We start from the raw sequence: 15302 nt of genomic DNA, 5'->3' as shown, positions 1-15302 counted from the left end.
TGAAGTCCTGATCAAATTCATTTCAGTATCATGTGAATCAGAGCTTACACTTGTCTTCCAAACCTTATGTGTTGAATTTTCAGAGCTTACACTTGTCTTCCAAACCTTATGTGTTGAATTTTCATAGGAATACAAATTATTGACTTTTGAATCCCAGTAAATCAAAATGTCTGAGTCCTATTATTCTCCTCCTATGTACATGTTAAAATGCTGAGGAGCTTTGCTATTTCTTCTATTTACTGACCCAATGAATATAAGCCATATATGTATAATGTCATGCCACACCACGACGAGTGTCGCCTCTCTTAGCAAGAGAATTAATGCTAAATGATCAATTATGCAATGGCAACAGCAGTAAAACAGCACAGTTAAAACACTCGCAATGATCAACTTTACAAAGAGTTCCTATAAACAAGGGAAGAAAGACAGCTTATGCTGTTTTATACACACAGAAAGCACGTATTCTTGAAATGTAATAGCTCTAGATAAGTGCATCAACCGCTATACCTTCGAGCTCATTAATAAATTTAGTCAGACCATAAGTGTCGGATTGCACCCCAATCTACGTCTACATCTGATTGGGGGGGCTCAGGGTGAAGATCACAAACAGAATCAGCCTCACTTGCATGACAACCTAAGTTAACATGCAGTTGCATTGCCTCAGGGTGAAGATCGCAAACAGAATCAACCTCACTTGCATGACAATCTAAGTTTACATGTGGTTGCATTGCCTCAGGCTGAAGATTGGGTACAGAATCAACGGTAGTTGCATCCCAATCTATGTCTACATGTGACTGCGATACCTGTGAATTGGGAACAGAGGCAACCTTGGCTTGGAGAGTATTCATGAACATCATCCCCATTCCGAAAAGTATTGCTAGAACCGCATATATCAATAGAAGACATAATACAAGCATCTGCAAGGCTCCCTAAAAGTAAAAAGGGTACAAGATTTGAAATTACATGAGTAGCAGTAACTGAAGAGCACATGTAGATGCAGAGCATGGTACAGTTTACCAGCAGCACAAATCAATTACCTTCTCTAAAACACTGAATAAGTGCATTGTACTTCAATCTATGTCATAATAGCAGTTGAATGCATACCTAAAATCAGTTGTGCACTCAGATATATACAGATGAACTAGAAATAGCAATATCATAATTGGATCTCAGTAGGGGTGTCAATATTGAGCCATTAAGTGTACGCATCCAAATTCAACAGGTTAGGTGGGTCGTGGGGGACATTCATCTAAGTGGCAAAATAGGAGCAGCCCAAATCAATCGTCCAACAGGCTACATTGCTAACCACTACAGAATTTTGCCAAATAATAGAGGAATAAACTATACCTCAATCCAAGCAAGTTGGGGGTCGTTAAATAGTAGATGACTAGAAAAAGAAAATGACAGACAAATTCTTTTGCGTATAGTAGTTTTACTTTATTGCAGGGTGAACGATTTTTAGCAACTCAACTATAAAGCTACAGAGAATATAAAACCGTAGAAGTGATTTCTAGTTGGATGGCTTGAACTGTGACTCACACCTCAACCCATTCTGACCCAAGTGAACTTTGAGTGATTGCCACATGACTCTTTATTTACTCGACCCATTTTAACTCAGCCTAAGTTCGACATCATCTGAACATGTGACACCCTAGATCCATAGAAGTAGCATAATAGGTAACTCTTGCCAAGAGGTAAAGCATAAAAGTGAAAAATGACCAACATTAAAGTCTGTATAATTATGCATTACTGCTTCAACATTTAACTAAATTGACTGTTAACCAAAAGACTATAGCTAGAAGATTGAAGTGTTAACTGAATACCCATTTGATCTAGGAGATGTCCATCAATGATCAACGGATGGTGCAGCCATGGTGATGAAGGCATGGCTTGTATACTATACAAATTTAAACCCGTCTTTACAGACAAATGAACTTTAAAAAGTCCCTAACAAAGAAGTGAAACCGCTTAAAACATGAACCAACCATGTAATTTGCTCTAACAAGAATCTCACCTTGCTGCTGTATGGGCCTTTGAAGGGTAGGTCTTTTTTGAAGGGTAAGTTTTTATCAGCATGCTCAAGACAATGGCGCAGCATGTTGAGTATAGTCAACCTAGTTCCAAAATCATCACTTTCTGAAAACACAAGACCAAAAGGAGAAAAATAAAAAGGGGGGTGGGGGTGGGGGTGGTTAGAGTTTTGTTCAACTTAAACAAATTCATGTACTAGCAGGCTAGCTTATCTTGATGCCACCTGGGATGTCAAAAATTTGTTTCTTGGGATGAATACCCAGCAGCTGCCCCAAATACATGCGGATGCGCGTACGATCCGAAAATGAAAGTAAATCACCATGTGTGAGCACAACGATAGGTTTTTCATCTGAGATGGTGAGAATACGCAAATTAGAAGATCCACAATATGCTCCAACAATGAGAGAGGAAACGAGATGACAAATTATGTTATTCCTCTTAGTGTCAATCTGACACTTGTTTTTCGATGGGCTAACACTTCTTTACCTTATTACTTTCAACATTATTTTGTAAATCCACAATGAAGTCCCCATATTCTGATCAAGGGAGCTTCAATTAACATTAACCATTATATAATAGAACAAGTACAATTTGTTTCTGTCTACATATTTTTTAGTACTAACAAAATGCATATAATATTTAATCAACTACACTGCTCTTAAAAGGCCTAAAGACAGATTGAAATGATAACAAAATTTAAATAAAAGTGAATAAATACCTTTGAATGACAAGAGAGGGTAGTTGAAAGTTATAGCAACAGCTTGAGTTTGTTGCCTCTTTGTTTCATCATCACTGTCCATAGACTGCAGCATTTGGACCGCACTGACAACAAATATGATACAATTAACCACATTTGTCTCACTGGCACGGTATCTATTTCGGTGAACTTTAGACTTCAGATGTGCATCATCAGAATCCCTGCCAAAAGGAGCATTTCAGAGAGTCAAGGTACCCTAAGTAAGGTTTTGTTCAAGGAAATTCAAAAAAAATCATATAAACCTCGTTATTAGATTCCCATGGCGAACCCCCTTTGTCATCCAGCGCTCCACAATTTTCTTATTTTCACTCAAATCATCCGACAAACCACGTGTGTCATACAAACAGAAAGAACTCGAACCTCTTGGTATCGTGTACTCATGGAGAAAATATGTCCCATCTCCATCAGAAGAATCTGGTAACCCACAGATTCAGAAAAATGAAGTTGTTATGACATGTTAATTATCTGACCACTAATATTTAAAGAAAAAACCAATATGATTGCATTAGTATCTAGGACAAACAAAGGAAACACAGTACTCACATACTTTCTCATTATCTTTTATCTGAGTTCCACTTATTACATGAGGAAAGAAGAAACAGAACGTACACGATACTTGAGCTCTTTCTGGTGTAAAAGGATCATCATCATCGAACACCCTGGAGATCTTGTTAACAAGACTGCTTTTTCCAGATCCTCTTGGACCAATCAACAACAGTGTAATCTTTTTTGGTATATTGTAATCACTCGCTTTCATGCCACCCACCTCCTCAATCCATGATCCAGGGGTGTAGCTGCAGGTTTTCATTTACCAAGTACCTCAACAAATGCATAGTATTTACAAGTAACCCGAGACAAAGAACTTTGAACTTTATAATATGCTATGTGGAATCTGACGTGTACAATTGAGAAACTGAATAACTGCTGAGATGAAGTAAGAAAAGGTTATGCAAAAATAAAACTAGCTAAGTTAACAATTATGCAAGAGAAATGGTAACGTAGGCACTAATCCAAATTCAGCTGTCTCTAGTCTCTAGGCCGTCAAGTGAATGAACAATAATTGCATAGCAAGACGAAGTCATATTTATCCTCTCAGATAAACTGGAATGGGATTAGATTTTCCACTGCCATGGTTAGATACAACATCAGTGTGTGTTGAGCTGTGTTAAGCATCTCATTAACATTTAAGCTGATGTAGATATCTGACCATTATACTTCGACAACATAAAAATAGCTTGCACACTCTTTTTCAATAACTGAGAGATCAATTGTTTATAACTTTGAAACTCGGAGAATAATGGGTCCAGCCCACTACCTTACTTTTCTCCACTTAAATACTAAGACTTGGTTGGTGTTTGGATTGACTTATTTTAAGTAGCTTTTGGCTTTTAAGCTCTTTTTAATTTTTGGAGGTGTTTGGAAAAGACAAAAAGTGTTTTTCAGCACACTCTTTTAGGCCAAAAAAGTACAAAAATAAGCCAAAAGCCAAAAGTTGGGTATTCCCAACTTATGGATATTAGCTTTTAGTTTATAAGCTACTTTAAAAAAGCCAATCCAAACACCCCTTGGTTTGCAGCACGACTCAAGTTCGTGATGGGTGCCTACCACACATCCCACATTATACTACTTTCACCGTTGAGTCAAATCCGATCTAAAGCTAGCTCTCCTACCCTAACTAGGGAATGAACTCCTTTTGGAATTCTCCAGATTCCAGTCTTGCTTCAAAAACGATGCTTCCGTTCCTTGCAGTGGAGGCTACCAAACAGCCTTTGGGGTGGGGCAGCAAGTTAGCTTTCACACTTGCGATAAACTTAATGTTCATCTTCTCACTGAGGATGGATCCCAAGAGGGTCTCTCAGAATTATGTTTCAGAATTTAATTCTTGTTCACTGCACGTATTATATTATGTCTGCTATTTATCCCAAATTTCTACCTCAACCACTAAAAAAGGATTTAGTTAACACTTAGGATAAAGCCTCTGGATTATTTTTCAACCTAGTTCAAAACTTTTAAGTATAAGACTAGCTGTCGTCATTTCCCACTTTCCGGAGTTTAGCAAATTGTCCATTAATAAAACCCAAAATGAAACATTCATTGGAACATCTTTGAATCAGCGGAAGAGAAATCAAACAAGGCTATGAAACATACTACACCCACAAATAATAAGTTTAATAAATTTGAAGAGTATTATTAAATTAGTATATCTAGTTACTTATCTCCCAGACAAAAAGAACAAAATATAGAAAATGAATTACCATAAATGAGTGTACCTCAAGATTTTATTTTTGAATTCCTTCAAATGGTCCTTATGGAACTGCAGCTCCTCATAGCTCTCAAGGATATCCATATATACTTTCCTTATCCGCTTTTTATTCACCTCATCGATCATATTTGAAGAAGTTCGAATGAATCCCTTCAATTCCACAGAACCTGGTCCAACTTCTCCATTCTCTACTTTTGAGCCAAAACAATCACTACCACTGCACACATTTCAATTTCCAACCACTAATATTACAAACATGTACACATACACACATAGAGCCTATGGATAGTAGGAAATCATGAAACAGTAACAGAAAATACCTGAGAACGGTAGGCGAGCTTAATGGGTTTTCTAGGAAGTTTAGATCAAAAGATGATTCTTCTGCAAGTACCGAAAATTCAATCTTTTTTTCAGCCTTGTCGATGTATCAAGTCTAGATATTTAAATAAGAAAAATTTATGCAAGAATAAATCAACTGTTTGTCTCAATTCCAAATTAGTCCAGTGAGTCATATGATCACAAGTTCAAAACTAGTTTTACCTAACCTTCAACCTACTGCTACACCTCTTGTTTTTGTTTTCTGAATTCAAAACACACCGCACTTTTTTTTAAATAATCATGATGCCCGCGCCAGCTTGCGCGCGCACTTGACTATTTACACAGTGATACCCCACACTTACTACTAGCAACAGGAAACAGGTATCAGGCGGTAACTCTATCCATCAAAAAACTGGGACAAATGAAAAAAAATTGCTTAGTGTTTTTTATCTCGAAATTTGAACATGAGACCCATGATTCTCAAACCACACCATACTTTACAAACACATCAAAATTATTCAAGAAATGTAAAAAAATCCAAAAAAAAATTAAAATAAAATATGGGGAGATTCAAATTGTACCAGTGGAATAGATGAGGGGACAATTAGGGGATGTAGTATCTCCACCCATAACGGTAAACCTGCAAACCTCTAGTCAAAATTTCTGAGAATTTGGGTATTTGAAAATCCACTCTTTTTTTAAGGTAGAAGAAAAGAGTGGACTTCAAGAAGCTGATGATGGAATTGAAAAGTTACTAAGAAAAGGGTTTTGAATCAGAGTGGGAGTGTGCTCCTGTGTTTTTTGGACGATTTACCTGGGTTTCTGCCACGTGTCATCATATTTAGCGGTGGTTGATCGGTTTTAAGAGTCTCTGAATTTCATTAATTAAGGAGGTTACGTTATACAGTTAGAAAAAATTAATGAGGTCAGACATTTGATGAGAAAATGACGAAATTGGTCTCTTATATTTGAGGTACGTGAAAAATAGTCTTTAAAGTATTCTTCGAAACCATTTTGGTTCTCTGACTGACAAAAATGAGCACTTTTATTCTCCTTCAAATATTTAACAAATTTTTATCTTAAATTTTATGATCACTGTGGACAAAAATGTCAGACCATACAACACCAGATTCTATAACACAAAAACTTGTACTAGACACTAAAAAGTAGACTAAATATAGCAAAAATTGCATATAAAAAAGTTAAATTGAACTTTAGAAATAGATCAAGAACTATAAAAACAATCAAAAAAAAAAATTCAAACCCGAGTTTTTGCCAAATAATTTTTTTCTTTTTCATTAAGTCTAATAGACATAATTTGTTATATATTTGCCGAAAATCAAAAGTGTCACAAACTTAAAAGGATCGAACTGTTCAAAGCATACTTTATGGACTATTTAAACCTACCTAAACATAAGTGACCATTTTTGTCATTTTCAATTTTCTCTTCTGGTCTTTGGTTAAAAACTCTGAATTTGAACTATTAATTCCCAAGTTACAAATTCAAAATTTCATCATGTCCCCGCACCTACAAGGACTACTAGGGTAATTGGGCATTAAACTTTTCAAGAAGTGTTCTTCAAGAGTAGACAATCAGCTCAGTCCAACTTTTCTCCGCCAGAAAATGAGTTGAGATAAGCAAACAAAAAAACTAAAAAACTAAATAAAGAACGCGAGTTGTATCTTTCTCCCCGTTTATGATGGTTTAATAATTACAACAGTATATTTCAGTCATCTTCTATAGGATTGTTCCCACAAGGACACCAACTACATCGCCTAAAAGGGGCGTGGGTCACTCTACATCTTTAGAAGAGAATCTTCTGAGAGTAATGAAAAAAAATCTAGTAAAATAACTTTAATTGTGCTGTCAATTACATTTACAGATTACAGCTAAAAAAGGGTAGCCCGGTGCACTAAAGCTCCCGCTATGCGCGGGGTCCGGGGAAATACTACTATAATTGCTTATTAGTCGAACTAGGGAATTGAATCAGTAGCTCAAAGGCAACGTCCCTGCTGGAAGGAGGATGACATAGCCAGAAAGGGGTGCTCCAAGAAGTTAGTCTGCAAAGATGTCATGCCAAAACCAGTTGATTGTGGAGCCCCAATGGTTGAGTGTGGAATTGTGCTGCAAACAGAAATAAAGGGAAAACTTTAGTTTCATGCCGTCATAAGTACTGATTAACTTTTAAGTCCATAAGATGTCGCCCTACAATATAATAAACATAAAATGTCGCCCTACAAGCAGCTTCAATTAATTGTTCCATGCAACAACAAAAAATGGATAATATTTCTTATCAATAGAGACAGATGCCCCCCTTGCATTCCCTGTTACTGACATGCAACTTGTGATACAATTGGGTCTTATTGGTTTTCTTGAGGACATGTATTTGATGCTGCCTGTTTAGCAGGGGGGGGGGGGGGGGGGGGGAAGAGTTGGAAGACTAAGTTATGTTCAATCTCTAATATGCATAACGACATCGAACCAAAATTTGATAAGGAAACTGGGTAGCAGGAGATTCCATTTCTGTTCTCTACAGGGGGAATAAATTACTCAACAACCCACCAAACTGGGTAGCAGGATGATTCCATTTCTGTTCTCTGCAGGGGGAATACATTACTCAACAACCCACCAAACTGGGTAGCAGGATGATTCCATTTCTGTTCTCCACGGGGGAATATATTACTCAAAAATCCACCAAAACTTACGCCATTAACAGAGAAAATTCGATAAATGGATACTGACCTGAATGATAATGACAATGAGGAGTCCACCGGAGTAGATATTTGATGGTGATCGGGAGGAAACAATGACCAGAAAACTGAAAAGAAGAAATCAACACGGCCATGACATCTCTAAGCAATAGTATAGAAGGTGAAGATTTCAACCAACTACATTAAATACCCAGAAAGAACCATAATATGCTGACAAACCTTTCAGCATTCTAGGTTTCATTCAAGAGTCCTAACACAAGGCAATTGTAGAACCACCCACCCCAGAACAAAAAGAAAAAGAAGTCTGTATAATATTGCAGAAATGGTTAATACAATTGTTAAGTCACACATCGGTGCAAATGTTGGACTCCTCATATGGACTTGAAAAATCCTCCCCTCATGAGCTAGCTTTTGAGGTTGAATTAGGCTCGAGATTCATTTCTTTACAACAACAATATATTACATTAGGAGGAAAAGTATATGAGCTACCTGATTGTTGTGAGTGATCTTGGAAACCAGGGCAGAACAACATATCCTGCCAATATTGTTAAAAAACCTTTTAGAAGAATTTATGAAAATCAGGAGTCCTATGAAAAGAAATCCCCCAAAACAGTGACTCCCAAGTATAAAAAATAAAAAAAATCTTAAGACACTCACCGTTCCTGTACCTTGACTTTTACCTGCCATCTTCGCAGGAAATAAATCTACACAATGAGGTTTAAGGTAAATTGTTTTAGGAAGATGCAACTGAAAAAGAGAGCATACAACGATAAAACAAAAACTTGAAAATCAAGGCAAGAAATATACTAAGCAAGGACGTCAAGTCCTCGTGCTCTTAAAAAATGATACTATGACAAAGATGGTTTTTTGCTTTAAGGGTGTTTTATATGATTTAAGTGTCAGGGCAAATTTTACTATGATAATATGTTTCCCTGGGCAAATTTTAGATGTGCTAAAACTTACATTACCAAAATATCAAGAATATATATTTCCTTTTTTAGTGGACAAAGCGGTGCAGGTATTGCTTCTAAGAAAAAAGATAGAGGAAGACACAATGACAAAACAGTTATTACAAAAGCCAGGATATACATGAACAAAAAACAAGTGTTGCAACAAATTGAACCATAGACAATTGTGCATTGCAAGCATTTATATGTATCTAAAGTGGTTTTATACATATATTTAGATTCATATACATTTCAATGGAAGGATGTACAGAAATAAACCTGAATTAATAAAAATCTTAAAAGTTCATACCCAGACAAGAGGGACTTGGGTTCACAGCCAAAGTCAAACCAAGATAGCAATCATCTTTTTCTGTCCCAAAATCCCACAGGTTCAACTCAAGATTAGGCTCAGGTCCTGCACAACAAGAGATCTTCATGAACTAAAAGCAGACAGTGACAGATGCTAAAAGTATCTTACGAGTTCTTACCAACATTACTTAAATTCATCTGCAATGGATCCCCTAGAGGTCGAGGAATACGCATATCAACCTATTCATTAGCAAGTGGCGGGTTATTTAAATCTCCATGGAAGGATGCCAATTACAGTAAAAATCTGAAGCAAACGAGATATAGCATAAAATGGCTTACATGAAAAAATGGGTGCTGTAAGCATTGGTCAGCAGTTGGTCTCCTCAATGGGTCCCACGAGCAGAGTTGCTATGTCATGAAGGTCGGGATAGATCAGCTAAACAACATTTCGTATTTCGTGCATAAAACATGCCAGCAATGTAAAGAAGCAGCTAGAAGGAATACCTTGATCAAATCAATAGCTTCCAAGCTAGCATTTGGAATGACATCAGACAGATTAGCTGGTGTAATCTATCAGAAACGGAAAAAAGAAGTAGATCTGAATATGTGATCATTCACATGTCTGTGATAAAGGTCAAAAGAAACTGGCAGGAAACTAACAAGAAGTTCATCCTGGACTTACATCAAGACAGCTTATATCAAACAACCGTGAAGCACTTCTTAGTTCTGGGAAGCTAGTCCAATCTGGCGGTCCAAGAACACAGCATATCTTATACAACTGATCAATTTCACTGTTCAAAGAAAAAAGGAAGATTACTCTTCAAGGAAATAGTTCTCTAAATGATATGAATCAAGTTTCAATTTCCCACAGAGTTTGGACAATATGCTCCACAAGCTCTTGGAAGTAACTACATCATCAATTCAGTTACATTTGAGGTCAAAGCAGTCTAGGCTCCAAGCCAAAAGAGCTAGGACATCATTTTTGTGTAAGACCATATGGGATATAAAATCACCTTTCACCAGGGAAAATTGGGCAAAGAGTGAAAAGTTCAGCAAGTACCGCACCAACTGCCCACATATCTGTGTACAGACCTTATTCTCATGAGTCAAGAAAAAGATTAATTAACCAACAAAAACAACATAAATTTTATCTAAAGAGTTCTTTCCACGCATTGAACAATTTCTAATGTAAGGCCGTCAAACTTAAGAATGTTTGAGGGCAATTCCTGGCACTTTCCTATTTTCTTTTACACAACCTTCCATAGAACCCATTGAAGGTTATATCACCTTCAAAGAGCCATGGCAGGTCGCACAATGTGCTAACCATCAAAATTAATAGAAAACGTTTAAAGAAAGACTGTTTATACACCATAAAATATCGACAAACACGAAACATACTGCTGGGCAAAGCACTTTGATTTACAAGTTTATACGGACAAGTAAAGAACTAGCTGCAATAGCCGTCAAGATTCAAGAAAAAAATTCCAGGATGCTAGCTTGAGCTTCTAAACATACTGAAACTTATTGGTGTCGAATGAAAAATGATCCAGTGTGTCACACAAGAAGCTTCTGAATTGCAAGAACATACTGACAGTGCATACCAATAGCAGGTGTGTATGATGAAGATTGCAACAAAACTTCCGGTGCTCGGTACCTTTTAAAAACATTAGAACATCCTTACATCAGAGGCAAAAAAATCTCTAGCACTTGGAAACAAAGGATGCACCAAACAAGAGAAGACAACTCACCAACGAGTTGAAACATAATCAGTGAAAGGAGGTAATGAAGACACTTCACGAGCCAACCCAAAATCAGCAATTTTAATTACATCATTCGTCACCAGTAAATTCTCTGAGCCAGAACAAATGTAACTTTAGTTTCACACTTCCATAAATAAATATAGTAAATAGACCATATGACATTTCAATACCAGGTTTCAAGTCCCGATGAAAGTAGCCATTTTTATGCATATGGGCAAGTCCTTGCAACACCTGAGACATCAATCCTCGAATCTCTTCCTCTAGGAAAGGTCCTTGCCGATCTTTCATTAGTTGGTACAAGTTATGTTCCTAGACAATTTAAAAGGAGACAATTTAGAGGTTTACGTAGACATAGTATTTCGATATTCTGAAACTAAGAGCACTAATTGCCGGAGTTACATAAATGTACATTCTGTTAACTGAATGAAAGATTCTGCAGCACAGACAATAGGAAAGGTGCAACATAGAAATCTAGAGAAAAGTCTTAAACTGGTACCATGTATTCAAGTATGAAGAAAAGCACATTGTTCTCCCTGACAATCTCCTTCAGTTTGATGATGTTAGGATGATTCAATTTACGGAGGGACTGCGCAGAGGAAGATTGGAAAGCTTAGCTTGCACCAAGTCTATATAAATATGTACAAGAAACTCTTTTCTAACATGGTAATTTTTCTGAATCGATATGTTTAAATTTCTCCCTTCAGACCATCAAATATGAGACCAAATGAGAGGAAACCCAAACACCTTTATTTCACGTAGATTAATGCATTCTTCCCAAAAATAGAACTTCCTCTTCATTTTCTTAACTGCAACCTGCAATACATGAAACGAATCTGTAAGTTACGATATTTGAGAGACATCAACATCCTATGAGATGTACGCGCAGTCGAGCAAAGAGAAACAATCAACATAAGCCTCTCAGTCGACTCCCTCCAAGTGGAACAAAGAAGAAAGTGAAAAGGTCAAATTTTATTATTCTTCATTTCTTGAAATAGCATAGGCATGATTAAGAACTAATCTGATGACTCTACTATATGTGGATGGCTCTCACAAATTATTATGTATGGGACTAAGGCACTTTTGGTTAGCCAGACTTTACCTGAGATATGGCACATGTAAGTACTGTAGTGTGAGAGATCACAAAGGAAGCCAAGCAGCAAAACCAAGCATTACCATGATGAGTTCTGATACTTAGAAGTTATAACTATAAGATTTTATTAATTTAGACGTGCAACTCTTCAAACATGCTCGTATCAAAATCTTTTGATGCTGCCAGATGCAAACTTCCTACTCAAGTCTTAAATTTTGTAAACATGATTCTGGAACGTCTCTTTATATCAACTAATAAATGAGAAAGTCTGAAAAACATGTGTGGATATATAAAACATAACAAATACTTAACCAAAGACAATCACTTACAATTTCAGATGTTTCTGTATTAATGGCCTTATATACATTACCACATGTTCCATCTCCAAGCTCCTTCAATATTCTATATCTGGAATTATATGTCCCACACAAGAAACCACAAAACGATTGGATTATCAAAAGAAAACCACCTCTTAATATCCAAATAGGGTAAGAACATGAATTACCTTTCCATTTTTAGATTACAATGACTGGCGGACCAACACTATCTCAATGGACCTCTAACCTCCTGATAGAGGTTTCTACACTGTAAAAACAGTGATCTTCACGTGATTGTTGACATATACCACTTTTTATGTGCAGCATACGATACGGCAAATGGTAAAAAATCCACCTCTCATTACAAAAGAAATTGAAAATCAATTGAAAGACTATCAACATGCTTAAACGCAGCCTTCACGAGCTGCAATCAGTAGTTATCATCTAAAAGGCAGCCACTGATTTCTGTCAAATACTTGCTATATCTTGGATAAAGTAAGCGGTCAGGCACACCGACAAAATATCAAACCATGACGTGCCTCTTTTCCATAAGCTTCAGTTATGTTTTGTCTGTCAAACAAAAAGTTTCAAAGAAGTCAGAGACAGCTGTAGAACATGAATAAATCATGCTACCTTTAGTGCTTTAAAGGATTCAAGAATCTGGATTGGAAATATAAACCGAAAAAACATAAAAAGCAGAAATCTCCCGAGTTACGTGTCAAACCACCACAGAGAGAGGAGAGAGACAGGATGAGATAAAAAAGAGGGTACAAAAACAGTGAATAGCATATGTAGGCTGCTATTCTGTGGAAGAGTTCTATGGAGTTACCAGGCCCACCGAGTTCTATTTCAGTATTCTAAACACTACCTAGGCTCACCTTCTATAGGCTCTTTGGGACACCAGGTGAAAAATACTACTCCGATCAGCCCATCCACACATATTATGATGATATAGAACCGGGGACATTCAAAGACAGGAATCACCTCTTGGATTTAGCAATCTCTCTTCACTTTACTACTTAATCTATTCCTATAGCTTCTTTGTATCCATGAACATATGTAGCAATTAGCTTCACATTTTCTTGTTGTAACAATGATTTCTATATGACATCTGCATTTAAATAGTAAAACTGATTCAGATTCAATTAATTATAGAAGTCTCTGGCTTTATTTTCTTCATATTTGTGCCGACTGTCAACAAGAGAAGTGCTCCAAAGGCGAATTACAAATTAAAAAAAATCCACCATAAAAACAAATCGTATGACACGGTAATTGATAAATTAAATACACAAATAACACATCAATGGCGATTATCAAAAATCAAAACTCTTGTTGAAAAACATGTAATAAACCAAATATTAAGAAATCCAGGACCAGCTGGATGTTTACAGTAGATAAATCAGACAGCAATTCTGAACCAAAAAAAATGCAGATTTTCCAGTACCTCTTCTAGTACCGATTCAAATCAATACCGAAAACAGTCAAGTCACTTCAGATTATAAACCAAAAAATACAGCTAAAAAGGGAAGAAAATTGAATTTGAAGCTACAGACGAATAATGCAATTGAATATATTCATGATTTTCCGATCAACACAACAGAAATAGATTCTCCGGCCACTAGAAGAAAACGTATAATAAGCACGATATAATAGAAAACACACAGAAATTGAAGAAAAAAATCAAACTCACCGCTTAATGCTGGAGAAACAGTGAAACTACAAACATCTAAAGAGAGAAAGATCGAGAGAAATAAAGATTTCTAGAGAGAAGATAATTGTTCTAATCAATAATGTAACAGCAAAATCATCATAAGAAGAAGCGTTGTAGAAGAAACCAAAATATATTTTGGAAATATAAAAAGTAATTAAAATATTAAAATTGTTTGATTTTAAAGATAAACAAGAGAAATTTAAAAAGAAATATCAAAAGAAAAAATTAAAAAATGCAAAAGTTGCTTGGTGGTGAGGAAAAGGAGTGGTCCTCTCTAAAGTGAGTTTACATAAAAGCCCTTCTGCCTATTTGCTATTTTCAAACTTATCCATTGTTGGTTCTTTTATGACAACTTTGCCCTCTGATGGTTCGTATAATTACGAGCCTCTGCCATTATGTGAACAGGTACTGATTGAAATTCTCAAGAAAAATAGGGATGTAATTGGTATTTGACCTTAACGATCACGCGATTTTGGACGGAAGAACCAGTCTTCTCATGAAATTTGACTTGGGCTTGAAGCTTGGGCTCGCGGAAACAAGAACTTCTCCGTACATTGGAAGTTCAAAAAATAAGTATAATTTGAAGTTGAAAAGGAATATTCCTTCTTTATTTATTTATTTATGTGACATTTTAATTTGGAATTAAATTTAATAGAGAAATGAAGTTCTTCAGTAATCTTATTACAAAGATGAGTTTTTCCGTTGTAAATTTGTATAAAGTAATCAACGTGGCGAATAGAAGATCCACGTGATCATTTTCTAGAAATATGTTATTTTTAAAATTATAATTTTTTTGTGGTGAACAAAATAAGAAAACGAAACTGAAATAGTTTGAATATGTGAAGAAAAGGTGTGTTGATGCTCAAGTGAGGAGCCGCAAGACTCTGGGGGTAGGGGGTACGCAAAGGGGTAGAGGTGGGCCAAAAAAATATTAGATATGACATGACGTAACTTTATATTACTGAGAACATGACTCTAGGTAGAAATGAGTGGAGATCACGTGTTAGAGTAAAAGTTTAGTAGGATAGAGTGTTGTCTTACCTTGCAAAGATTGTTGTGTAGCAGTAGTTATGTCCTTACAGTTCTA

General features: G+C 36.2%; 2 protein-coding genes across 4 annotated transcripts; both read right to left on the bottom strand.

Moving 5' to 3' along the window:
* Nucleotides 1-305: 305 nt before the first annotated feature.
* On the bottom strand, nucleotides 306-6161 carry LOC129901669 (uncharacterized). 2 transcript variants are annotated; one of them, XM_055976915.1, is made up of 9 exons: nucleotides 5951-6161; nucleotides 5372-5432; nucleotides 5059-5268; nucleotides 3332-3582; nucleotides 3031-3202; nucleotides 2750-2949; nucleotides 2255-2380; nucleotides 2015-2136; nucleotides 306-929 (listed from the first exon to the last, which is right to left on the bottom strand). In XM_055976915.1, exons 1-9 carry the CDS (start codon nucleotides 5997-5999, stop codon nucleotides 528-530), a joined length of 1593 nt encoding a protein of 530 aa, XP_055832890.1. In that variant the 5' UTR covers nucleotides 6000-6161; the 3' UTR covers nucleotides 306-527. The 2 variants fall into 2 exon arrangements, with proteins under 2 accessions (XP_055832890.1, XP_055832891.1); XM_055976916.1 differs by having other exon boundaries at nucleotides 3398-3582; nucleotides 5951-6157.
* An 868-nt stretch (nucleotides 6162-7029) lies between these two features.
* LOC129899072 (serine/threonine-protein kinase MHK) lies at nucleotides 7030-14366 on the bottom strand. Of its 2 annotated transcripts, XM_055973863.1 has the most exons (19): nucleotides 14195-14340; nucleotides 13383-13615; nucleotides 12693-13074; nucleotides 12517-12595; nucleotides 11842-11910; nucleotides 11594-11683; nucleotides 11268-11406; nucleotides 11086-11188; nucleotides 10939-10991; nucleotides 10351-10417; nucleotides 10020-10128; nucleotides 9842-9907; nucleotides 9677-9745; nucleotides 9517-9577; nucleotides 9339-9443; nucleotides 8739-8785; nucleotides 8571-8616; nucleotides 8113-8188; nucleotides 7030-7494 (listed from the first exon to the last, which is right to left on the bottom strand). In XM_055973863.1, exons 3-19 carry the CDS (start codon nucleotides 12698-12700, stop codon nucleotides 7365-7367), a joined length of 1317 nt encoding a protein of 438 aa, XP_055829838.1. In that variant the 5' UTR covers nucleotides 12701-13074; nucleotides 13383-13615; nucleotides 14195-14340; the 3' UTR covers nucleotides 7030-7364. The 2 variants fall into 2 exon arrangements, with proteins under 2 accessions (XP_055829838.1, XP_055829837.1); XM_055973862.1 differs by lacking the exon at nucleotides 13383-13615 and having other exon boundaries at nucleotides 14195-14366.
* Nucleotides 14367-15302: the final 936 nt, after the last annotated feature.

Source organism: Solanum dulcamara, chromosome 8 (assembly GCF_947179165.1).
Source record: "Solanum dulcamara chromosome 8, daSolDulc1.2, whole genome shotgun sequence".
Taxonomy (NCBI): Eukaryota; Viridiplantae; Streptophyta; class Magnoliopsida; order Solanales; family Solanaceae; genus Solanum; species Solanum dulcamara.
Note: the sequence above shows the minus strand (reverse complement) of the source record. Positions and strands in the feature narration are given on the sequence as shown.